Consider the following 27,659-nt stretch of genomic DNA (forward strand, 5'->3'; position numbering starts at 1 on the left):
AGGACCTACACATCCGGCTTCTTCACCTGCGGGATCATCTGAGACCAGCCACTTGGACATCTGATGAAACTGTGGGTTTGCACAACCGAAGAATTTCTGCACAAACTGTCTCAGGGAAGCTCATCTGCGTGCTCGTCATCCTCACCAGGGTCTTGATCTGACTGCAGTTCGGCATTGTAACCAACTTCAGTGGGCAAATGCTCACCTTCAATGGCCACTGGCGCACTGGAGAAGTGTGCTCTTCACAGACAGCGTGTATGGCATCGTGTGGGCGAGTGGTTTGCTGATGTCAACGTTGTGAACAGAGTGCCCCATGGTGGCGGTGGGGTTATGGTATGGGCAGGCATAAGCTACGAATAACTAACACAATTGCATTTTATCGATGGCAATTTGAATGCACAGAGATACCGTGACAAGATCTTCAGGCCCATTGTCATGCCATTCATCCACCGCCATCACTCATGTTTCAGCATGATAATGCACGGCCCCATGTCGCAAGGATCTGTATACAATTCCCAGTTCTTCCATGGCCTGCATACTGGCCTGCATTGATGTGTACGACAACATGTTCCAGTTTCCGCCAATATCCAGCAACTTTGCACAGCCATTGAAGAGGAGTGGGACAACATTCCACAGGCCAAAATCAACAGCCTGATCAACTCTATGCGAAGGAGATGGTATGTGCTGCATGAGGCAAATGGTGGTCACACCAGATACTGACTGGTTTTCTGATCCATGCCCCTACCTTTTTTTTTTTTTAAGGTATCTGTGACCAACAGATGCATATCTGTATTCCCAGTTATGTGAAATCCATAGATTAGGGACTAATGAATTTATTTCAATTGACTGATTTCCTTATATGAACTGTAACTCAGTAAAATCTTTGAAATTGTTGAAAATGTTGCATTTATATTTTTGTTCAGTGTATACGGTTAACTTTCTTTTTTCAGTGTACACAGTCATTGAAGTTGTCTTTTCACAGATTAACAACGGTAAGCATTATGGATTTGTACTGTTTTTTGGGTTTTTTTTTTTTGTCGATTTCACTAAATGTGAATTATTTGACAAGCGAGTCGATGTTTTGATTTAACTTGGGCCCTTCTGTTAAGTATTAAATAGAAATAATGAAACTCCTTTAACTTGTTAGATAAGACATATGGCTTTAATGTTGCTTTAAAAATAAGTTAATCGTAAATAAAATAACACAGAAAACTAAGGACCATCTTTGTACAGAGCTATAATAATTAACATATTCAAGCATGACTTCATGGTTATTTTTTATTATCATTATTAGTAATTTTAGGCAAGAAAGTTCATACAGCATGCAAATGTTTGAACAACAAAGCATGTGGAAAAAAAAACAAACAAAAAAAAATTTGCCATACGCCTCCTCTCTATTTTCTGCGACTCGGCACGTTCATTACAAGTGACGTCATTCGGATGGCTCGGCTCTTCAGTGTAAAAACAACTCAAGGTACCTGAGCCGTACCAGGCTGGCTGGGCTCTGCACCAGCTCGGCTTGGGTGTGCCTGTGTAAAAGGCAAAGTAAAGTACCCAGTGTGCCTGTGCTTCCCTTATCTGGATACTAACAAGGGCCCTCCCTGAACCTCCAGTTGTTATTGCTGAGCAAAATCTTTACAAAGGAGACAACCAGAGGAAGTTTAAAAGACTTGTTTCCCAGAAATGACCATACTCTTGTCCTGTAATAGTTTTGTTTGGTTTTATTTTTATTAGTTTTTTTAATGCAAAGTGTTTTGCATGCTCAAGTAGAACAGTTTTAACACAATTCTGGTAAGGTAAGCAACTGTTTTATTAACTGTATGTGGCAGCATCTGCACAAGCTTGCTTATTTGTAATTTCAGTTCTGTTATCCTGCTGTTCTTTTAAATGCCTACATAAAAGAAAATACAAACCATATTTTAACTAGTCTAGCAGTCAACAGCTACTATATAATCCTGCATAGTCATTTTAAGTGAATTTTGCTTTGCAGTTGTTATTATAAGTTGCTTCTCCAACTGTTTTCAACAGTTCACCAAAAAAGTACTTAACTCTAAAATAATAAGAAGTTGAGCAAATTCAATTTGACTAGAATTTTTTGACACTGAATTTATTAAGTTTAGTATTTCTAAAGCATTTCACTGAAGACCATTAAAAATATTTTGATAACGAAAGCACACTTAGGAATATTGACTAGGCATTGACTTTTAAAATGATCCTAGCACTTTTGAAGCACTTAGACCTCACTGGTTCTTATTGCTCTGTATGTGAATACAAGATAAGAAAGAAAACAGTGAAGAATATAAAAAAAAAACTTTACAAAAATCAGTGTATTTAAGGGTGTGTACAATGACTAATAGGCAGAGTGTTTTTAGATGTTATCTGTATCTCTGTTATTTAGAGGTTCATACCAACCTAGACCCTAATGTTTTTGAAAATGACTAATATTTTCAATAATCAGAAAAAGACACTTGTCATCACTTTAGTTGTATCTGTTTCTCAATGTTTGTGATGCAACAGTAAGACACCCGTTGATCAGCTTGCTTTGCCTAACCCATAGCCAGCCCTGTCAGAGTATCAGCACATGTGGAATGATTAGATTCTAATGAGGACAGTCCAGTTCTTGCAGGCAGCTTCCTGTACACTTCTAGGCAGAGAACTCTATAGCTGAGTTCAGAGGCCAGAAACCACATTTTATTACACAATAATGCCAAGCTCGAGAGAGCTTTCATGTGTACAGCTTTACTGTTTAATCCCTATTCAGTTGTAAACATAAGGTTAAACAGCTTTGTAGTGCCATCTGAACCTGTAGTTCTACAACATTCTGGATAAAAGGAAAGGCATTTTGAGTAACTTCTTTTTCCCTTTCAAGTGGAATGACAACCATTAGCGAATGGGAAGAGCCCTCTCTGACCATCAATCACTGACCATATATAAAAAATCTCCCTTATCAGGTCCCTGCTGTGAGGAGGAAGTCCCTCCCACCTCCTGCTAAGAGGGTCATCCTCATAGCAGCATATCACCATTTTCTCTCACACTCCACTGAGTCAGGTCACAGATTGCCTCGTGCTTTCTTTGTTCTGGAAATTGGCTGATTTTGTTCTGTTTCGACCTACAACGTTTATACTCACGGTAAGCTACACTTTCGAGTGTTTAAGATTGTTCTCTGCCTGAGTTTCGCGTCAGTAGTCGCTACTGATTAGAGTTGGTTTCGGCCCCTCTATTTGAGATTGGCAAGCAGCCTTGTGCTTTTTCACTACCTCGTGTAGTTTATTACTGTTGAAAGAGCTATTGTGGTGCTGTAGGGTGACCCCACGGGCTCACGGCGCCATCCTCTTCTCCGATTTACTCGGCTTCAGCTACCTTCCAGCTCAGGCCTACGTACCCCTCTCAAGCCTCAGGCTTTCCTAGCGCGGCCGTTCTTCCTGTCGACACCACCGCCGATTGATTCGGCTACATCATCACGGCATCGATCGCGCTCTCCTCGATGCCGATTGATCAGCACCGGTGGGAAAACATTTTCGGTGCCGACCCCGAAGCCAATTAAACTCGGCACCTGTCAAAACAGCTCGGCACTTACCACGATCTTCCTCGGCACCGACCTGGGAACTGATTGACTCGGCTCCGACTGCGCTTCCTTGGCGCCGACGCCGATACCCTCGGCACCACTTGTCAGCCCGCCTCCATCCGCTCTTCTCTGGGCACCGACACTGATCGATGCACCCACGACATTGACACTGATTACTCTGCGCCAATTACCATCAGCTCAGCACCGACGCCCCGCACCATGTCAGTGCGCTCTACAGGATCCTCTGCTGGGTTCCACCAGTGTGACCAGTGTGACCAATGTGCGGCAAAGCTCCCCAGGCAGGACGAACACTCCTCCTGCGCCAGATGCCTAGGGCCAGACCACGCGGCCAGGATGCTGGCGGGTGAGTTGGATTGCTCTTCCTGCCATAAGTTCTCTAAACAAACTAAGCATAGGAGGGCAGCCCTCTCCCCAGCAGAGTTTATCTCTGCGGGGCAGGGAAGAATGAGATGGCCCCCCCCCCCAAAGGTCTTTGAGAACCCCGCCTACCACTGTGACCAGAGAGCTCCCCCATACCCCTGGATCACCTTAACTCTCCCCACCACTGGTGCAGAGGCGTAGACACCCATCCATGGAGGCGAGATGGTCGCCGCCTAGGTAAAACCACTCAAGGGGGCGTTCCCCAGGAGATAGGCAGTCACCTAGGAGGTAACGCTCTCCTTCCCCATAGAGGCGCAGGAGCTTTCCATCCCAGTCACCACAATGGCGCCAAAGCTCGGCTGAGCGCGCTTTCAGGAGCTTGCAGAGACGATGAGGGCCCAGCATACGCCAGGCAGCCTCAACTTCCTCATTCCCCCTCTCCATCCCTGGCCCCACCAAGACCCGGAAGCCCAGGCGAGCTGTAATTTACAGCGTCATGGTCAGACGTCTCTGATCCTGCAACTTCAGTTTGGCAGGCCACAGCGGGGCGGGCTCCATACTGCCCCTTCCACATGTATTGCAGAGGGAGGAGTTCCAGGCCTTGATGCAGCGCCCTGGATGTTATCGACAATGAGACACGGTTACACTCTGCATTTCCACAGGCCCGTCACCCTTCAAGGGTGTGCTACTTACCACCGTCAAACCAGCGTGCACAATTCTCCTTCAACAGGAGATCGACAATCTTCAACAGAAGAATGCTGTGCGCTTGGTAAATGCAAGCGATGCCCTCAGCGGCTTCTACTCCAGGTACTTCCTGGTGCCCAAGAGGGACGGCGGTTTCAGACCTATTCTGGACCTCAGAGTCCTCAACATGTTCCTCAAACAAAGGAAGCTCAACATGTTGACCACACATGTTGACAGGTCATAGATCATGTGACGAAGTTAAGGCTCTCCATACAACAGAAGAGCAACCTCATACCGTCTCAGTCCATAATGTTCCTGGGGATCAAACGGAACTCTATGAGCATCCTTGCCTCACTGTTGGAAGACAGGATTCGGTCGTTGGAAGTCATACTCTCCCAATTCAGAGCGGATGCTCTTCTACAGGTCAGAATATTTCAAAGGTTGTTGGGGCTGATGGCTGCCACCGCGAGAATCCTTCCCCGAGGGCTGCTGAGAATGCGCCCGCTTCAAGCCTGGGTAAATACGCTCAAGATGGACCCAGTCCGCGATCGATACCGGCTGGTGTGAGTGTCCAGACAATGCCGGAAGACACTGGAGTGGTGGCTCCGTCCCAGCAATCTGCACCTCGGATCTCCCCTTGGCACCCCTCACAGAAGGGAAGTTGTCACTATGGATGCCTCCAGCCTGGACTGGGAAGCGGTTTGGAATGGGAGGGGAATAAGAAGTCAGTGGCAGGAATATTGGCAGCAAGGGCACATAAATGCACAAGAGCTGCAAGCAGTAGCCTTGGCGTTATCTCATTTTCGTCAGCAGTTAGCGCACAAATATGTGCTGGTCCGGACGGACAACACTAGTGGTAGCCTACATAAACCACCAAGGCGGCCTGCGCTCGCTGGGCCTCCACCATGCCTGTACTGTGTGCACAGAAACTTACGTTCCATCAGGGTGGTTCACCTCCCCAGTGTGGACAACAGGGCAGCAGACCTCCTGTCCAGAGGAGCTCCAGACAGCTTGGAGTGGAGACTGCATCCTCAGGTGGTGAAACAGATTTGGGAGAGATTTCATACTACACAAGTCGACCTCTTCACCACAGCTGAGTCCACTCCTTGCCCTCAATGGTTCTCTCCGGCCACAGGGGATCTTGTATGAATTCTCTTCACTACCACTACACTAGAGAGGATCAGGGTGGAGAGATCCCAGGTTTTACTGGTTGCACCCCTGGTTGGCTCTCCTCTCCAACATGTTGTTGGGCCAACCGTGGCAGCTCCCGCTAAGCAAGGACCTCCTGAGCCAAGTGGAGGAGTTATTATGGCACCCGAACCCAGCCCAGCTCCAACTCTGGGTCTGGCCGTTGAACAGAGCCGTCTATCCAGATGAGGTTTGCCAGATGCAGTGGTAGAGACACTACAGTCTGCTAGGGCGCCAAGCACTAGAGCCCAGTATTCATATAAATGTAAAGTTTTCCAAGACTGGTACATTGCTGAGGGTCACTATCCTGTGACCTACCTACCTGCCCTATTGAGACAATCCTAACCTTCTTACAACACCTGTTTGATGCAGGAAAATCCACATCCACTCTGAAGGTCTACCTGGCAGCATTGTGCCACAATAAAATTGACTCTGTGTCCCCTGGGGCACACTTCCTGGCAGTGCAGTTTCTTAAAGGGGCTCGGAGGCTCTGTCCTATGAAAAGCATGGTCCCTAAGTGGGATCTGGAACTGGTACTGCGGGTCCTTATGGTTCCCCCATTTGACCCCATGGCATCAGCAGAGCTGCGTCCTGTTTCCTTGAAAGTGGCATTTATATTAGCCATTACGTCTGCCAGAAGAGTAAGTGAGCTTCATGCGCTGTCCATCGATGACATATGTATGGCTTTCACTGGAAATGACTCGTGGGTAACATTAAGAACAAACCCAGCCTTTTTGCCAAAGGTGGTCTCTTCATTCCATATTACCCAACCAGTGGTTTTGGAAACTTTCAGACCTCCACCGCACGAGTCAAAGGAGGACCGTAGACAGCACTCACTTTGCCTGGTCCGGGCTCTGCGCTGTTACCTGGATAGGACAGCATCCTGGAGACAGTCCAACTAGCTGTTTGTCTGCTATGGGTCCCGCTCTAGAGGTCAAGCCCTGTCGAAGCAACGTCTAGCTCAATGGGTGGCAGATGCCATACGCTTGGCGTATGAACAGACGGACTCCCCCATTCTGAGGGACATTACGGCCCATTCTACCAGGGGCCAGGCGACTCAGTGGACTTTCCTTCATGGTGCCTCCTTAGGTGAGTTATGCAATGCTGGTACATGGACAGGTAGTCAGACATCTGCTTGTTTTTACCGCCTTGATGTTGCAAACAGAGCGAGGCCTTCTCTGGGCTCTAGGGTGTTGCAGGCGGCATGCCCTTAGGGGCTCTGTGGCTATCTCCGGTGAGGCTGTACTGTCGGTAATCTGGAGCCACGACAGCTTTGGTACAGCTTCCCATTCAGTAATGGCTGTCATTCCACTTGAAAAGGAATGTTAGGTTATTACCATAATCCTGGTTCCCTGAAAAGAATGACAAACAATACTCTTCGAGATCATGTCCCCAGCTGACCTCAGATTTCAAAAGAAAATGGCGATATGCTACTGTGAAGATGACCCTCTTCAGCAGGAGGTAGGAGGGACTTCCTCCTCGCAGAAGGGCCCTGATAAGACAGCTTTTTTATATATGCTCGGTGATTTTCGGTCAGAGAGGGCTCTTCCCATTTGGTAATGGTTGTCATTCTTTTCAGGGAACCAGGGTTGTAGTAATAACCTAATGTTGTGGCTTTCTACACCCCCACCTGTATATAATACATGAGGTATGCTTCAGTGTGCTGCTAAAATCCAGGTCACAGCTAATTGGTGATCAGTGAATCGGTAGACAATATGTAACAATCATCAAAAAGGAAGTGGCTGTCAGCTGTGGAGAATGTGATGGGATTTCGGAAAACTAATTCCGATATCAAAAGTCATGTAAACACAGTTTTCGGAAAATGTATCGAATATTCCAAAAGTCAGTTTTAGAAAAACAGCACCTAGAAATTTCCGAATAAATTCCAAAAACTAGCAAAATGTATATCATGTGAACACACTTTTTGGAAAACTTATTGAAATAGCATACTGCTCATGTACACACTCTGACCATTTTCTCCTGCAAGTGGTTTTAGAAAACAGAAAATAATAATCTGCAGTCAATCTGCATGCATCTGTTTGTCTAGTTAGGGATAAAGTAATACATTTGTTAATATCCCATTCTGAAGCAGCAAATGTTTTCCAGCTTTTAAAATGACGTGAGGATTTAAAATAATGTCTGCAATAGAAACTGGTAATATAGAACAGGATGAGCTGTTGGAAAGGCCGATTGCACATTGTGGGGAATCTGAATAGAGGTACAGTATAGTAATCTTTGAGACTTGTCACTTCGATAAAGCACTTGAGTTATTGGATTGGTTTCAGTTCTATTGCAGAAATGTCCGGTCTTCAAATGCGAAAATATCCTGCGTTTTCCGAAAACTTCAATCCATGTATACAGTTGAATTCTAATTAGATTTTCTATCATTAATCACATAAACACGGAAAAGTGACGTTTTAAGAAAATCAGTTTTCTGATTCAGTTCTGTCATGTAAACACAGATTGTGAAGAACTAACTAGAAGTATGTTTTAATGATCTTTAGTAGAGAACATACCGTTATCAAACTCATGTACGAAAAAAACAATAACACGATTTGATACATTGGTAAAACAATTCTTTAATTTTTTACACTATAATTCTACATTTCAGCTCTATTTATAGAGTAGATCAGTGGGTGACCATTTTGTTTAATATTTGCTTATGGAACATTAAAAGCACCCTATCATTGAACAGGTCAGAAATGAAGTTAAAAATGCAACAACACCGAAATGCACCTACCGCATTATAATCCCAGGTTCAGAAGATAATTAACGTATTATCTTTCAGTGTTCTACAGGTAAACCTCATCTCGTTTAAGAGAGGTTATGTAAACTAGCGGCAGAAATTAACTTTGCGGTCTGACAAGATAGCTACAGCCTCTTTGCGTCGATACACAAGACTGCTAATTCTGTCACTTGTGGTATTTAACTTTGTACTGTTAACTTTTCCTCCTGACAGATGTTGTCTGCAACCAAGTAATTATTGACTGAAATTTGTGTTTGCAGTGTTTGTATTTTGCAACCTTCTGCAGATGTGTGTTTCTCATAGGAAGAAGGTAATCTGTAAATGTACACGTTTTAGAAATGGAGACACCAGTGTTGCTATTGATAAAAATAACCATTAATGGTCTAGAACAGAAATAATATAATCCCACACATTTTCCATGCCATTCACATCTATTCAGTATAAAGGTCTGAAATGTGCAGTTTTCAAAGAAAGCTTAGCAAGCACATATTGTGTTTTGTGAACCTCATATCTGGTACTAGGTTAAGAGATCTCTGTTTACAAGCCATGTTTTTAATCACATTAACAGTGCAGTTGGCTTTGCTACCCATTGTTTTGATTTCCTTGTAAAAAAAACTGACTTTAAATTTGAAATAATCTGTTTATTGGACTTTTACATTTTCAAAGTACTTGAATGCAAACAGAGCCCTCTCCTGTATTTCATAATCTTGATTAAACTATGCATGTGGGGATTACAGAGCATATTTATTTTTTATGAAGGCCAGGTTGTAGTAGTGATGTCATATTATACGCTTCATAAGCCTGAAATTCAGAACTCCTTACAGCAAACATGATTTAATAGGTTAAACAAAAATAAATACTTAAATCTAACAAGCAGTTAATAACACACGATAGAAGCAGAAAAAAAAACAATGGTTCTTCATGGGGGAAAATATTACATTTGTGAGTAAAGACACAACTATAGTCTTCTTTATTCATAGATTACATTACTTTAAATGACCCACTTACAACCATCTTCTCAATCAAATGGCTCTATACCTCCCCCTGGTTAAGTGTGCAGCAGATTCAGGATTGCAGTGCTTAAGGTGTTTTACTCCAAAGACCTTGCTGCAGAACGTGCCATAGCTCAGTAAAACATAAATAAACTGCTGTGGCAGGCTGGCAAGTGGATAGAGGCCCAGAGACAGACTGCAGTTCAACAAAAAATACTAATTTTATTATAAGTAACACAAAATAAACGTGCACAAGGACAAAACAAAGATGTTTAAACACAAATACCTAAACAAAAAGCAAAACTTACAACAAATAAAGGTTTCCAGGCTGGGCGATGCCTTCACTGGATGTAGAATTCACAAAACCAACAAACCAAAAACCACCAACCTGCTTCCTCAGCTCCCTCCTCCTCAATGAGAAGCAGAGGCCTCCTTTTATGTCAGGTGGCTGGGCGCTGATTGATCGTTAATTAACCTAATCAACCCCAGCCACCCGAACATAATAAACCCAGGCAGGTAGGGGAAATTAACCCCATCCCTGCCAATTTAAAAAAGGGCAGAGCTTCGCTCTGTCACAACTGCCCTAAAATTTCCCCCCAAAAAATGATTGAAGAATTATAGCCACGGCGTAGAATTGTGCTAAAATATAATGGTCATGTTATCAGGCTATGAAGTAACTATTGTGCTCAGAACGGGCCCGTGGAATGTTGGAATGATTGATTTGAATTTGACAGAGCCTACTTTAATACTCAAAGGCAGTGAATACTACCACAAAAGAGGTAAAAAGCTAAAATGTCTAGGCTTTTTTTAAGGACTGGAGAATGAAAAAACAAAAGAGAGAACAAAACACTTTTAAGGTAACTTTATAAATTAATATTTTACTTCTAGATATAATGATGGAGGTAACCAGGAGGTTCAGGCAAGTTCAATAGTAGCGTATCACCCTGAAGACTCTGTGGTTATCCCTTAAGTATACAATAAGATGTGATTACAAGCCTGTGCACAATGGTGTGTAATTGAGTTTGTCATGAAATAGCAAAAAGTGGTACGCTTTAATATATGTTTGAAATACACTACGAAATCAAAGGTTGAGGAAGTTGTCATGTATAAAACAAAAGGAGTGACTGTATAGTTTCAGAGTTCAGGATTTGTTCATAGGCTGATACACAAAAATAACCCTCTAGTTCTGCTTTGAATGGTGTTAAAGAAGAAATGCGGTACTGGATATAAAAAGATGTTGTTCAATTATAAAGTGGACTTGCACTTCGTGCAGCAAATGCTTTTTATCTTTTCTAGCTGCAACGTCAATCATTGATTCTCCAACCATCTCCTGCTCATCTCCTGCTGTAACAAATGTAACAAGGACTGATTTCCTGCTTTTTTAAAATTTCTCTCTTCCACCACTAGAGAGAGAACCGTCAGCTTCAAGAGGCAAGCTTGCGTCTGGAACAGGAAAACGACGACCTGGCATATGAGCTCCTCACTAGCAAGATTGTCCTGCGCAACGATTTGGACCAGGTAAACTGGAATGTTCTGAATGAGTTAAGTGACTGCTATCTGAGCTTAGTTTAATGGCTCAGCATTAGTAATGCTAAACTAAAATGAAGCCTATGCATAATATACACACCTTGTAAATTGGATATCAAGGAAGGAAATCCAGCAGCTGCCCTGAATTCTCAAAGATCATTATAGACTAATGAGGCTCTCCTACCCGAATCTGAAACCTGGGAGCCTTTAAGAGCACTATGAACCAGCCCTGCTGTCCACTCACAGATTTATCTGGTGCAGGAATCAGTCTAGTGCAGGGCTTCTCAAACTCGATCCTGGGGACACCCTGTGGCTGCTGGTTTTCATTCCAACTGAGCTCTCAGTTACTTAACTAGACCCTTAATTGAACTGATAATTTGCTTAATTAGACTTTTTTACTTATTTTCAGCTCCTGAACAGTTGCGTATTTCAAGTTAGCTGTAACACTTGATAAATAACTTGAACTGCAACTGTTTAGAGCTGAAAACAAGTAAAAAGGTCTAACTTAGCAAATTATTAGTTCATTTAAGGGTCTAGTTAAGTAACTGAGAGTTCAGTTGGAATGAAAACCAGCAGCCACAGGGGGTCCCCAGGACCGAGTTTGAGAAGCCCTGGTCTAGTGCATTAGTATTTAAAACAAGCCTCTCCACCAGTCTAGTGCATTAGTATTTGAGAGAGCCGCACAGTTGGCAGGAGGCTGGCTGTTGACCTTGTGTTTACCACTGTATTCCAGGCTGAGGACAAAGCTGATGTGCTGAATAAAAAACTTTTCCTCACTAAGCAGAAGCTGGTGGACACAGAGGATGAGAAGAGAAGGCAGGAAGAAGAGACGGCACAGGTACAGTCCTGGCATAACAAGTGTAATATCTTAACACTTTTTTTCTGATATAATCAGGCCCCATTGCCTGAAGGTTCTCAGACTTTTTAAAAACTAATTTAACTAAGGACACCCAACTGAAAACTGTGAAAAGGCAAATCTCAAACATAAAAGATTACTGCAGTGAATGTAAATGATCTCTCTCACCACAACAATCAAAGATTACTTTTTGTACAGCAGTCAAAAGAAAAAAACAACATTTAAGTAGGTTGTTATGTATTACTTTTAAGTGTCACTGATTATATGTATTGAAAAAGAGATCCCATAACATCCTGGAGATCCCCTGGGCAACCTTGAGCCCCTTTTTGAGAACCACTGCACAACAGCACCAAAGTCTTTTCTACATCAACAGAGTACTGTACATCTACAACGGGTTATTTATGTACGGGTCATGATTGCCTTCAGGTATATGAATTCATTCTAGCTGTCTATGGGCTTCTCAGACTGGGAGGTTGGAAAACAAAACCTCATCACACAGACTTAGTTAGCTAACTCCTGCTGGAGATAGAGACAGAGCCCCGTTTTTGTGAGTGTGTCTATTGAACAATGATATCTCCAGTGTACTGTAACAATGCTGTAGTTAAAACAGGTGCAGTGGCTCTCAAAAGTATTCACCCCCCTTGGACTTTTCCACATATTACTGTGTTACAACATGGAGTCAAAATGGATTTAATTAAGATTTTTTGCCACTGATCAACACAAAAAAGTCCATCATGTCAAAGTGAAAAATAAAATCTACAAACTCTTCTAAATTAATTACAAATATAAAACAGAAAATAACTGATTGCATAAGTATTCACCCCCTAGAGTCAATATTTGGTAGAGGCTCCTTTGGCAGCAATTACAGCCATGAGTCTATTTGGATAAGTCTCTACCAGCTTTGCACATCTGGACACTGCAATTTTTGCTCAAGCTCTGTCAAGTTGGATGGGGACCTTTGACAAACAGCAATTTTCAACTCTTTCCATATATTCTCAATTGGATTGAGGTCCGGGCTTTGACTGGGCCACTCCAGGACATTGACCTTTTTGTTTTTAAGCCACTCCAGTGTGGCTTTGGCTGTATGTTTGGGGTCATTGTCCTGCTGGAAGATGAATCTTCTCCCAAGTCCCAGGTTTCTAGCAGACTTCAACAGGTTTTCCTCCAGGATTTTTCTGTACTTCGCTGCATCCATTTTGTCCTCTATCCTCACGAGCTTTCCAGGCCCTGACGCATCCCCATGGTGTTGGCAGCATCCCCATAGCATGATGTTGCCAACACCATGCTTCACGGTAGGGTTGGTGTTCTCAGGACGATGTGCGGTGTTAGGCTTGCGCCAAATATAGCGCTTAGCGTTGAGGCCAAAAAGCTCTAATTTGGTCTCATCAGACCATAGAATCTTCTTCCACTTGGTCTCAGAGTCTCCCACATGCCTTCTGGCAAACTCTAGCCATGATCTGTTGTGAGTTTTTTTCAACAATGGCTTTCTTTTTGCCACTATCCCATAAAGGCCAGTTCTGTGAAGCACCCGGGCTATTGCTGCTGTATGCACAGTGTCTCCCAGCTCAGCTGTGGAAGACTGTAACTCCTTTAGAGTTGCCATAGGTCTCTTGGTGGCCTCCCTGACTAGTGCCCTTTTCTCCCGGATACTCAGTTTTTGAGGATGGCCTGTTCTAGAGAGATTCATAGTTGTGCCATATTCTCTCCATTTCTTAATAATGGACTTTACTGTGCTCCTGGAGATATTCAGTGCCTTGGAAATGTTTTTATATCCTATCCCTGATTGGTGCATTTGAAGATCCTTATTCCGGATTTTCTTTGAACGTTCCTTTGTCTTCATGATGTAGTTTTTGTTAGGAAATGTACTAACCAACTGTGTGACCTCCCAGAGACAGGTGTATTTAACCTGCAATCATGTGAAACACCTTAATTGCACCAGAGCTTATTTATGTGTGTCATAGCAAAGGGGGTGAATACTTATGCAATCAATTATTTTCTGTTTTATATTTGTAATTCATTTAGAACAATTTGTAGATTTTATTTTTCATTTTGACATTTTGTGTTGATCAGTGGCAAAAATTCCTTATTAAATCCTTTTTGATTCCATGTTGTAACACAATAAAATGTGGAAAAGTCCAAGGGTGGTGAATACTTTTGAGAGCCACTGTATGAATCAGAAAGGTAGTCCTGAGGGAGGTGTTCTTCCAGTGTTTTAGACCTAATGAAATGCCTCTCCTCTTTTCAGCTCAAAGAAGTTTTCCGGAGGGAATTGGAAAAAGCAGATTTGGAGATCAAGAAAACTACAGCGATCATCGCTGAATACAAACAGGCAAGCTAATTTTTCTGGCGGTGCTCCTCAGAATTCCCTGGTGTCCTTTTCACAGCCCCATACAACTGCATGAAGGCAGCTATACAGAGTCAAATGCCTTCTGTGTCCACAATTCTATTTCCACATCTCACAGTGGCAGGGACATTGAAACCAGGTTGAAACTGCTTTGTTACATTTAGATTTGCACCCCTCTCTCCAATGTGGCTGGTGGTTAGTCCTGTTGGGATACTAACTGTATAATGCACATATTAAGAGGTAAACTGTCAGCTGCACTACAACGTTGTTTTGCAGTAGGATTCTGGGAGTGTGTTCAATGTTATCAAACTGCAAACATAAGAGGGATACCAAGTACATAGTTAAACAGGGGAGCAGAATTCAGGAAATATAAATACAATCTGAATGAGACTTCCCCACAGGGCTACTGCGTTGAATTTAAGGTAAGTATTTATTATTATTATTAGTCATTTATCAGATGCTTTTATTCAAAGCGACTTACAGAGTCTAGGGGGGTGCACTATGCATCACAACTGCTGCTGCACAGACACTTACAATAGGACCTCGGCTTTACATCTCATCCGAAGGACGAGACTTCTCTTTAGAACAATTGTGTTTGAAATAAATGTTTAAGCATTCCAGGGACATGGCCCATGTACTTACTGTATGTTTTGTCAGGTAACTTGTAAGCACTATAAACAAGCCCACACTGACTCAGAGAAGGGATATAAACTTGTGTCCATCTGCTCTGCTAGTGGAGCCTGGCTCACACACAGACAGTTTTAATCAATCTTTTGTAAAACAGCAGGGGTGAGCTACTCAGTATCCAAACATGTTGTGAAATTGTTTTGAACTTATTTTTGCTTTTTTTGTGAATAAAAGACAGATTTTTATTTTTTATTTTAATTGTTTTATTTAAAAAAGGGTTGTGATGATACAATTCAAATCACCAGAAAAACTTTTTATAAGGATTTCCCCATACTTTCAGTTTGTATTCACATGCATGGTCTGATGGAACTTTATAAGTGGGGTAGCCTAGCAGGCTATTCATTTATTCACTGAAAAAGGTGTTGTAGATGTATTCAGGGATATTTCAGGATACTTCTCAATTAGATAAATTGGTAATCTTGGTAGCTTGAGATTTCCTTTGCTCCCCTATACAGAACTAACTGGACTTACAAAAAAATCTGGCATCTGCTGTGTTAGTTTCTACTGCACATTTGAGCTTTTTTTAATGCAAATAGGAGTTTGACTTGTCTTTTGTGTTTTTAAGATTTGTTCTCATCTGAGCACCAGGCTGGAGAAGCAGCAGGCTGCCAGTAAAAAAGAGCTGGACATTGTGGAGGTGAGTACAAGGCTTGAACCACAGGTGCACAGTCGACTGGTACTGCAGTATACACTGTACAGTGGGTTACTACATTTGTGAAAAACACCCTAAAGAACCGCCAGGTGACGTGTTTCTTTTAGAACTAAAATACACCCTGGCTATACACCAGATGGTAATGTGTCAAATCATGTGGCACTGTATCACGTTTCAAACAGTAACTTAAGCCAACTCTTTGATCCGAAAACAGTACAGCCTAAAAGTCTAAAACAAAAGATAAGTTGGTGACTGCCATTTAAACCTTTTCACATGAGCGTTTGATGACTGACGACTGACCATATGTTTAAAAAACAAACTTTCATCACATGACCGTGCAGTAAGAATTGTCTTATGCACGGCTAGGGGCGAATCAGCTCTGAAGATCAAAGCACATCTGGTTCGACAGCTTAAAAGAAAAACTTCAGGCCCCCTTTCCTGTTAGTAACCAACCAGCTGCTTCCTCTAATAACTGACACGCTTTGCAGCTAGTAAGGTACTTGACCCTGAAGACATGCTGAGGTGAAAGAGCCCAGGAAGTGCAAGTTTCCTGGAAAGCAAACAGAACTTTCATGGACTCTAGTACCAGATGTTTTAAAGTGAGAATACAATTTTTTTTTTTTTTTAAACTGCACATTTGGAATGGTATGGCATTAATATTTGTGAAAGTATTGTGTTAGCTGTGCCTGTACCCTGCCCTGCTCCTGTCCCTGCAGAGGAAGGTGATGGGGTGTGAGCGCTGCAGCGAGGTGTTTTGTAAAGAGGGGATGCCCCGGCTCCCCTCAGTGAGCCAGGACAACCGGGACCAGGACATGGATGAGGAGAAGGACTCTCTGAAGAAGCAGCTTAGAGAGATGGAGCTGGACCTGGCTCAGACCAAACTGCAGCTCGTTGAAGCCAAGTGCAAGATCCAGGTACTCAAAACCAGACCTATGTCATTTTACAAAATATTTAATTTCTGTTCTGTTTATTATAAGAACATAAGAACATAAGAACATAAGAACATAAGAAAGTTTACAAACGAGAGGAGGCCATTCGGCCCATCTTGCTCGTTTGGTTGTTAGTAGCTTATTGATCCCAAAATCTCATCAAGCAGCTTCTTGAAGGATCCCAGGGTGTCAGCTTCAACAACATTACTGGGGAGTTGATTCCAGACCCTCACAATTCTCTGTGTAAAAAAGTGTCTCCTATTTTCTGTTCTGAATGCCCCTTTTTCTAAACTCCATTTGTGACCCCTGGTCCTTGTTTCTTTTTTCAGGCTGAAAAAGTCCCTTGCGTCGACACTGTCAATACCTTTTAGAATTTTGAATGCTTGAATTAGGTCGCCACGTAGTCTTCTTTGTTCAAGACTGAACAGATTCAATTCTTTTAGCCTGTCTGCATATGACATGCCTTTTAAGCCCGGAATAATTCTGGTCGCTCTTCTTTGCACTCTTTCTAGAGCAGCAATATCTTTTTTATAGCGAGGTGACCAGAACTGCACACAATATTCAAGATGAGGTCTTACAAGTGCATTGTACAGTTTTAACATTACTTCCCTTGATTTAAATTCAACACTTTTCACAATGTATCCGAGCATCTTGTTAGCCTTTTTTATAGCTTCCCCACATTGCCTAGATGAAGACATTTCTGAGTCAACAAAAACTCCTAGGTCTTTTTCATAGATTCCTTCTCCAATTTCAATATCTCCCATATGATATTTATAATGTACATTTTTATTTCCTGCGTGCAGTACCTTACACTTTTCTCTATTAAATGTCATTTGCCATGTGTCTGCCCAGTTCTGAATCTTGTCTAGATCATTTTGAATGACCTTTGCTGCTGCAACAGTGTTTGCCACTCCTCCTACTTTTGTGTCGTCTGCAAATTTAACAAGTTTGCTTACTATACCAGAATCTAAATCATTAATGTAGATTAGGAATAGCAGAGGACCTAATACTGATCCCTGTGGTACACCGCTGGTTACCACACTCCATTCTGAGGTTTTTCCTCTAATCAGTACTTTCTGTTTTCTACATGTTAACCACTCCCTAATCCATGTACATGTGTTTCCTTGAATCCCAACTGCGTTCAGTTTGAGAATTAATCTTTTGTGCGGGACTTTGTCAAAAGCTTTCTGGAAATCTAAATAAACCATGTCATATGCTTTGCAATTATCCATTATCGATGTTGCATCCTCAAAAAAATCAAGCAAGTTAGTTAGACACGATCTCCCTTTCCTAAAACCATGTTGACTGTCTCCCAGTACCCTGTTACCATATAGGTAATTTTCCATTTTGGCTCTTATTATAGTTTCCATAAGTTTGCATATAATAGAAGTCAGGCTTACTGGTCTGTAGTTACCTGGTTCAGTTTTGTTTCCCTTTTTGTGGATCGGTATTACGTTTGCAATTTTCCAGTCTGTCGGTACCACCCCTGTGTCAAGAGACTGCTGCATGATCTTGGTTAGCGGTTTGTAAATTACTTCTTTCATTTCTTTGAGTACTACTGGGAGGATCTCATCCGGCCCAGGGGATTTGTTTATTTTAAGAGCTCCTAGTCCCTTTAACACTTCTGCCTCAGTTATGCTAAAGTTATTTAAAACTGGATAGGAACTGGATGACATGTGGGGCATGTTGTCAGTATCTTCCTTTGTAAAAACTTGTGAAAAGTAATCATTTAACATATTTGCTATTTTTTTTTCTTCCTCTACGATTTTGCCATTTGTATCTCTTAAACATTTAATCTCCTCTTTGAATGTTCTCTTGCTGTTGTAATATTGGAAAAACATTTTGGAATTGGTTTTAGCTCCCTTAGCAATGTTCATTTCTATTTCTCTCTTGGCCTTTCTAACTTCCTTTTTGACTTGCATTTGCAGTTCTGTGTACTCTTTCTGTGTACTTTCTTTTTGGTCCTTTTTTAATGCTCTGTAAAGTGCCTTTTTTCGCTGAATATTTTTTTTAATTGATCTATTAAACCATTTTGGCAATTTAGTTTTACATTTAGATTTGTCTACTTTAGGGATATAATTGTTTTGCGCCTCTAGTACTACGTTTTTGAAGAACAACCATCCTTCTTCTGTGGGTGTTTTCTCTATTTTACTCCAATCTACTTCTGTTAGTCTCTGTTTCATGCCTTCATAGTTTGCTTTTCTAAAATTGTAAACCTTAGCTTTAGTCTTTACTTTTGGGGATTTAAAAAACACTTCAAATGAGACCATGTTGTGGTCTGAGTTTGCCAGTGGTTCTCTGACCTCTGTTTTAGTTATTCTATCTTCGTTATTTGAAAAGACTAAATCAAGGCATGCCTCCCCTCTAGTGGGTGCCTTCACAAATTGTGTTAGGAAGCAGTCATTTGTCATTTCCACCATTTCTATTTCATCCTTCGCGCTACCCACCGGGTTTTCCCATTTTATTTGGGGGAAGTTGAAATCCCCCATTAGTATGGCTTCTCCTTTGCTACACACATTTCTAATGTCATTGTATAACAGATTATTGTGCTCACCGTCTGAATCTGGCGGTCTATAGCATGCTCCTATTATTATGCCTTTTGAATTTTTGTCTGTTATTCTGACCCATATTGATTCAGTTTTATTTTCTTTGTCCAGGTTTAACACCTGGGCTTCAAGACTGTTTCTTATGTATAGCGCTACCCCTCCTCCTCGTCTGTCCTGCCTGTCTTTCCTATACAGTGTATACCCACAAATATTATATTCGTCCCCATCACTCTCAGATAACCACGTTTCTGTAACACCTATCACATCATAGTTACCTGTTAGTGCAGTAGCTTCAAGTTCTAGAATTTTGTTTCTGATACTTCTAGCATTTAGATAAATACATGTAATGGTTGTCTTACCTGAGTTGTTGTTCTTGTTTTGATGCGGTCTCCCTTCTGTTTTTTTGTTGATTTCTCCCCCCATCCTATCTGTGTGCTATGTACGGTTGAGTGTCTTGGTAAAACTTGCCAGCAGTTTTCATTGTATTATTAGTGCACCTAAGTGTACTGAGACTAATCCTAGGGCTTAAAAGGTATGAAGGTTGAGGAAGCTGAATATTAAACTTGGAACAAAGGATTATGGGAGACTTGAGTTTTCAGTTGGAACGGTTGGAAGTGAAGAGAGACTTAGTTTTACACAGTGGTAAGGGTGTAAAATGGGTTGCCTAGCCACATTGCTGAACATTGGAATCATTGAAGAATTGGTTATAATTAGTCCTGGGATCCATCAGCTACCAGGAACTGGGCATTGCTGGGCTGAGTGGTTCAAAGTGTTTCTTCTTTCCTGATGATATAATAACAGGTGCTTTCTTTATTTTCAGGAGCTCGAACACCAGAGAGGAGCCCTGATGAATGAGATCCAAGCAGCCAAAAACTCCTGGTTTAATAAAACTGTGAACTCTCTGAAAACTGCCACAGGGACCCAACCACCACCACCCAATCCAACCAAAGAGGGCATGTAGCTCCAAACAGCGCAGTGAGCTATGGGACAATTCCAAACAGCAAGCCTTGAACAAGCTTCCCAGACACCGTGTGACAAACGGAAAAGAAGATTTCAGTGCTCATTGACACAAGGAAGACTTTCAAACACTGCAATGCAGTATCTCCTTTCTCAGGCAGAACTGATTATATACACACTGGTCTTTAGATAATTCAGGTACAGATGAACCACTGTATTCACGGGTTAGGAAACCACAAAGCGATGCCAACCTGAGTAGTTTTATGTAAATACCCAGCCCACCTGACAGCTCCTTCAGATTATGGAAGACTGGGGAAGACGATGGGAAATGGGTCAAGAAAATTAAGTTCTTTTAGTTTGTTACTCAATGGATGAACAGTAATTGTGCTGTTATGTTGTAATGAGAATTTTGGAAATTTGACTAGCAGTCTTCAAAACAAATGTCTTTCTATTTTATATTGAAAAATTATTTTCTTTAATTTTTCCACAATTCAGTACTACTGAGTGTTAGTAGGATGCAATCAGAATTTGAATGCTTCTAGAAATAGAAGAAAGTCTATATTCCAGAAGAATTATGCTAGCAATAAATGTATAAACAAATAGGAACACTGAAAAGTATTCACTTTTTCTTGGTTTGAAATGTCAGCTGAAGGCTGGTATGGAAATTGAAATATACAAATCTTCCTATTCAAGTAGAATTGCATTGCCCTATTAACCCCCTCTAGACCAGAGTATTGATCCTGGTTAGGACTAATAGGGTACCATGCATTTTACGTAAGAGTGTTTGCCTAGGTAGCTAGCATTGCATCTCTGTGAATGTCATAGTTTGTTCACTATGTGATCTGGACTTCAACAGTGCCCCCTGTTGGCAGTATTTACCCTATTGTTATACTGTAATCTTTGCAGAGATAGAAAGAGGTTACTATCTTAACTCTAAGAAAGCAACAAGCGGTGGTAAGTATACTGAAGTCTTGTTTATAAATATAGGCAAAGTCCTAGATAGCAATAAATACTCAAAATATTGTTTAACAAAGTAGAGCTCTGCAGCATTTAGGTTCTGAGGTGCAGTGTTTCACTATAGTGATGTGAGGGCATTGCAGTCCTTTATGCAGTGAAAGGGGATACTGCATCTACGGTGTTGGTGTTGCACCATGTTTGGTGCGTACCTTAACAAATTATATTTATCATTTTATTTAGATTTTTTTTTTTTTTTTTTTTTTGGGGGGGGGGGGGGGTTGTCTTTTTTTATTTATATATATATATATATATATATATATATATATATATATATATATATATATATATACACACACACACACACACCCACACACACATTTAAATTTTTTATATTTGCATAAACATATGTATAACTTTATAATTTGTAATTTTGTACAGCTCTTAAAGAGCTTATTTATTTATTTATTTAAATATCTGCATTTTAATGTCATTCATGAAGCATTTTTCGAACAATAAAGCACATGTAGTTAGGGGAACAGCCAAGTTGCCAAGAGGTCTGCTAAAAAAAACTTAACAGCAAAAAAATGAAACAATCACGAAAATTAATATTACTGCATTCACAATATGTTTTAAGTTTTTATAACTTTATGTGTTTATAATAAGTTACATTTAATAAAACTCTTGCCATTTGTTCTAAAGAATCTGATCCATGCTCCTTATTCCTAATAATGAAAGAGAAGAAAGGAGGATGAATAATTCCAGGCAATTGCTTTAATCCTGATGTTTTTAGACATGACAGTCCTTCAGAAAAGCTTATTCTGCTTATTCCATGGCAGCCACTTATTGGAGGTAACCAGTGTGTATGTAGCTCATCCATGTGGGTACAGGTTGGTCAAATCAGTCCACTGGGCAGGTCAATGTTTCAGCCATTTGAAACTCTGCTGTGCTCTTTTTACAGTCTATGAACTTATCAGGCATTGTCTTTTAAATTGTTGTCCAGAACCCATCTTTAACTGTTGGGTAAACATGGACCTTCGAAATCACTTTGAAAAGTTCAGACTAATTAGCTTATTTGTTTTGTCTTTTGATTAACAAGATATTAATTCTACCACCTTGCATACACTGTCTTGGCTTGCTTTTTTTTTTTTTTTTTTTTTTTTTTAATTTAGTCGTCTCCAATTTTTTTACCCCAGTTTTCTCCCCAGTTTAGTATGCCCAATTGTTATCTGTATCCTCGGCCCACCGCTAGCGACCACCCCCCCCACCGGATCCACAGTGAGGCACCAGACTTATAGTGCCGGAGGACAACACAGACCTGGAGGCGCCCTATCGGCCAGAGGGGTCGCTGATGCCTGGTGAACCGTGGATTCCCCTGCCGACCTAAGCCCTCCCTACCTGGGCAGCACTCAGCCAATTTTGCGCTGCCCCCTAGGAACTCCCGGTCAGGGTCGGCTGTGCCATAGCCGGGACTCAAACCTGCGATCCCCAGACTATAGGGCTCATCCGCATAGAGCGCCTTTGCTTGCTTTTTATCCTTCAAAATAATAATGTATTCATTTTATTTTGTATTTGTTTTTTAGCATTACTGGTAGAATGGTTTTTGTATTGTGATTTGGCATTATGCGTTGGGAGTAAATTAAAGAAGTAGTCTGATGCAGATGGTAAAGAGTTGGTTTGGATCCCAAATGTGGTGGCTGCATCTTGTTCAAAGGAAATGCTGAATCATAACATGGTTATATTCTAATAATAACATTAGAAACTTCATGGATTGCCAATCTAGCCACACAGCCATTATTCTAGATATGGTAGATTCCTTTTTGAAACTCTAATTGCAGCTTGTACAAAAAAAAACACATTTTTGACATGTGCCTGTACTTTCAATAAACCAAGAGCTACACTTAATTTAAGCCATTGTTTCATACATATACTTACACTAAAAATATGATTGTAGCATCTAAAACTGAAACACCACACAAATTTACTGACTATTACTTTATAACATATATAGGTTAGTCCATGTCAGGTCATTCACCCTCTAAACTGAAGGTTCATGGATTTTGATGCTGATTGGCAGGGATATCGTGCCACAGATATATGTCCCCAAGTTTCTCATGTCTCCAGGTCAAAAGGGTTTTATGTGAGAGGTCACAAAAAATTTGACCCGAAATGGCTCCCAATCAGATCAATTACATAATGACAAAAAAGTAAACTTTTACTGTAAGCTCTCTTTGTGCTATTTTTTTTTTATTATTATTTTTAATGTCAAACAGAATTTTGCCCTTTGACCTTGAATTGTTGAGCTTTGACCTCTCTTGGACTGTCAGCCCCAACACAGATGACTAAAATCAAAGCTGGATACTGAAGTTCACACCATCCACTAAGTTTGTACCAAAAATCAGCCTGGACCTTGAAGGGATCAGGAGGTAAGTTTGTACCAAAAATCAGCCTGGGACCTTGAAGGGATCAGGAGGTAAGTTTGTACCAAAAATCAGCCTGGGACCTTGAAGGGATCAGGAGGTATTTACTTGTTACATTGTATCATTGCAGTTTCATACATGATGAATTTGGTAGGACGTAAGTTCTTTGGTTCCCGGCTCTTTTTTTGGAGGCTGGCATAATTGGTGAGGAACTTTTTTGGTGGCCAACACAGACCAACATCAATTCCAGCAAACCCCTCACTCATAGCTCAGTCAGCTGCTTTTCAATCAGCTGTCCACTTTTACTTGGCTCACAAGTATCCTTAGTGAAACTCCCTATGGAGCAAGTCATCTGGAAAGAAGAGAAGACAATTAGCATTTAATAGCTATGGATTCTTGAGTCTGCATCACATTGACTATATGCACCATTACATTAGAGTATAATTACATTTTATACCAGTTTTCCATGCCAATAGTCAACACATGATGCAGCATCAGCACACTACACTGTTAGTAGGCATTAGAAGTGTCCTATACATGTTTGTACAGACTGCCTGAACCTTCTACCCTCTCCCTCTCTAAATTGTTTTTCCTTTCCAGTCATTCCTAATGAAACTGCAATGACACAATGTAATGAGTGAAAACCTCCTGATCCCTTTAAGATCCCAGGCTGATTTGTGGTACAAGCTTAGGGGATGGGGTGAACTTCAGTAGCCAATCTTGATTTTAGTCATCCAAGTTGGGGCTGACAGTCCAAGTAAGGTCAAAGCTCAACAATTCAAGGTCAAAGGGCAAAATTCTGTTTGACGTTAAATATAAAAAATTCAATATTTGGATAGAGCACAAAGAGAGCTTTCCAGCAATAGTTTACTTTTTATTCTCATTATGTCACTAGTCTGAATTAGGAGCTATTTCAAGTCAAATATCTGGTGACCTCTCGCATGAAAAACATTTGACCTAAAGACCTGAAACTTAGGGAAATCTTATATCTCTATGGCACCAACATCCCTGCCAAACAGAATCAAAATTGGACGAAGTCAGTTCAGAAACCTTCCTGAAATGATTGATTTGACATGGACTGACCCTTATTTATACATCAGTTTCTTCTTGTTAATACATAGAAAATGCTGCCAAACATTAATCAAAAGAAACCTGCTAATAAAACAAAATAATAATATGCTTGTTATTAAAAGTGCAATTTATCGAGCATTGTTACTGCAGTTTACCTTGTTGTTTTTATGCGTTGTTTTATGCTGTGATAAATGCTATGTAACAATGTCATTTTGCATCAATTTTGCAAGATTATGCCTGATTTGAAGTTTTAATTTTTTAGTTAAAAAGTTGTCCATTTTAAAATACTGAGCAAAAGCATGGTGGTGTGAAATAATGTTTTCGGTTTTCAGTTTTAGGGTTAAGTCATGAAAACTTCACTGGCAGAGTGTATCATGGTGCTTTTCTTTGTAATAAAAATACTGTACCTCTGTGACAGAAATACAATGAACCTTGGTTGTAAATCTCCCTCCTGACCTGTGAGGGTACTAAGCGAGGACAGAGTTTTTTTGACGGGCTGGCCTGAGTTCTTTCCCCGGGTCAGGAAGTCGGTCAGTCTGGAAAAAGGCGATACTCCATTGCAAGAACATATCGAATTAGAAGGAAAACAATGCAGCAGCCGCAGATTGTAAAGGCATTTGTTTACCAAGGGATCATGCATGACAGCATATAAGGGTTGCGGAGATTCATAATCAGTTCCTTTTCTTGGTTTGTGAACTTGAACCTGAAGGATCATGAGAGATGCAGTAACACTGCTGAAATAAACCTGTTTTAAGAATATTCGTTAGTGTTTTGTTTGTGTCTGTTAGTAATTGTCTGTGTTTATAAACCACCAGATGGCTACCACGTATCCAGAGCTATCACCTTGGGCCAGCACAAAGCCGAATCAGCACTTTCACTTGTATCACTGTGTCACAAAGACGGCCGCAGTGGGTGGCATCAGAACAAGGAAAAGGAAAGAACACAAAGACAGATGATGTGAAATGATGATGGCGCTTGCTTGCGCCGGTTTATTGTAAAATAAAACAGTTGAACAAACAGGAACAACAGGACACGGCACTCTATGCCAAAATAAAAAGACAAACAAAAACAGACTAATGCTTTACAAACGGTGAGCAGATCGACAAACAAACACAGTGAGTTAAATAAACAAGTATCGTGCTGGTCCCACCAGCACGCAATAGCAATTGAAATTATAACTCTCCTACTCTCTCCTGTTCTCCACTCACCGAACACCCAACCCCGGGTGGGTGAAAACATGCTGCTTTTATGCAGCTGTACCGAGACTCGATTGCTAATCAATCATTCAATTAGAGTCTTGGTACAACTGCACGTGAATTAATAAAGTGCAATTCCCCGTGCTCACATATTATTACTTTTTACTTGCAAGTGAAGTGCTGTGCAATCCTCGTGCCTAAATACAAATATACATTTTAAACACTCGTGTTACACAGACCCGTTTATATCCCGTGTACCAATGTCTATACACCAACATTTAACACACCACACGCAACACATAACAAATAATACACAGGGGTGGGCACTTTGTCACACACTGTAAACTGTATTGTATCACAATCACTAATTCATGCACTAAACAGACTTGTGTGTGTGTTTTGTGTTTAATGTGGGGATAAAATAACGAGACTATTATTTCAAGACCAGCCCAGGGTTTATAAATGTAAGTAATACATGTTGCTGTATTACTTACCAGCATTATTATTTCCATGACAACCATGGGGTGCCATTTTTGTGTCATGCATCTTTTTGTCCACAAAAGGACCTTTAGTGCACAAAAAGCACATGTTTGTACATTTTGTGCACAAAAGGAAAACCAAAAGCAAAAAATGTTTAAAAAAAAAAAAAAAAAACATGGATTTAATTGTGCTTTATCTCCCCCCAATCATTTAAAATAAAATATGCTCATTAAGTAGACAAAATACATCATTGTGTGGACGAAATGTGCATTTTGTAGAAGAAATACATCATTTTGTATGGGGCACTGTAGCAGGGCAGCAGAAAAGAGCCCTGCACGTTATTAAAAGGGCAAGGAAAAGCCCTACTTGTATATACGTTTTTCTTGTTATTATTATTATTATTATTATTATTATTATTATTATTATTATTATTATTATTATTTGTATATTTGACAATGTAGCCATGTTTTGTTATTGTTTTGATGGTGTGACAGGCTGGCTGTGAGTGGTGACGTCAGTCCAGAAGCAAGAACAAAAACACAGAGGTAAGGTACTGCAGTTCAAAGATGCGCTGCACGCCATTTATTTAAATACAACAAAAATAAATAAAATATTTGAACAAACATAAACACTCACAGAGCACAAATAAAAAAGATTAACAAAAACAAATCCTGAACACACAAACACACAGGTCTGGCTGGGCAGAGCCTTCACGGATCCTATATATTTTTTTAAATTTCAAATTTCTCTCTCCTCTCGCTCTCATTCCGCCTCTTGAACACCCGCCTGAAACTGACAGCGTAGCAGGCTTTTTATACCATGGCCGAGGGGTTTAACTAGTTAGTAATTATTCTATTACCCCTCGTCCACAATCTGCACGCGTTTTTTTTAATTGCTCCTGGCAGAGAACTAGCTGCTCCCTCGCCTCTGCCAGAACACACTCAAACAAAAACAATAACAAAACGTGGCTCTTTGCTGTCATATATAAATAAATACAATACAATAAATAAGTCATAATAAACAAACACAAAATAAACTGCATTCTTGGGCTGTGCGAGGCAGGTATCCTTGGGCGGTGCAAGGCAGGCATCCTTGGGAGGTGCGAGATGGTGAACTGGCATCCCCAGGCGATGGTGGTAGCGGACCCTTGGGAGGCAACTGTAGGAGGGAAGCCAGGACTAGCGGTGATGCTGGGGTTGGCCCTCTTCACAGCCACTGCGACCGGGTGGTTTTCCCCCGTGCTCCTCTCAGCAACCTATGCAAGGGAAGCTGAGGACTGCCAGCATCTTGTCCTGGCCCTTTTATGGGTGCAGGGAGAGGCAGCTCCTGCTTCTCTCCCTCTGGTGGTGGTGGAAACAGAGGCAGCTCCTACTTCTCTCCCTCTGGTGGTGGTGGAGACAGAGGCAGCTCCTGCTGCTCTGCTCCAGGTTGTTAAGGCAGCAGGGGCTCCTCCCCTTCCGGCGGCAAAGGCGGCAATAGCTCCT

General features: G+C 41.1%; 1 protein-coding gene across 2 annotated transcripts in view; it reads left to right on the plus strand.

Annotated features, from left to right (window-relative positions):
- The window catches only part of LOC121327423 (rab GTPase-activating protein 1-like), a 38,397-nt gene extending 17,132 nt beyond the window's left edge, over window positions 1–21,265 (plus strand). The window contains exons 3-8 of one of the 2 annotated variants that reach the window (XM_041271483.1): window positions 10,964–11,074; window positions 11,868–11,921; window positions 14,185–14,268; window positions 15,536–15,607; window positions 16,339–16,536; window positions 19,918–21,265. In XM_041271483.1, the coding sequence (XP_041127417.1) occupies window positions 10,964–11,074; window positions 11,868–11,921; window positions 14,185–14,268; window positions 15,536–15,607; window positions 16,339–16,536; window positions 19,918–20,058 (660 nt within the window). In that variant the 3' untranslated portion in view covers window positions 20,059–21,265. Of the gene's footprint in view, window positions 1–10,963; window positions 11,075–11,816; window positions 11,922–14,184; window positions 14,269–15,535; window positions 15,608–16,338; window positions 16,537–19,917 lie in introns of both variants that reach the window. The other variant, XM_041271482.1, reaches the window with a different exon arrangement.
- Window positions 21,266–27,659: the final 6,394 nt, after the last annotated feature.

This window comes from Polyodon spathula, chromosome 14, assembly GCF_017654505.1.
Source record: "Polyodon spathula isolate WHYD16114869_AA chromosome 14, ASM1765450v1, whole genome shotgun sequence".
NCBI lineage: Eukaryota > Metazoa > Chordata > Actinopteri > Acipenseriformes > Polyodontidae > Polyodon > Polyodon spathula.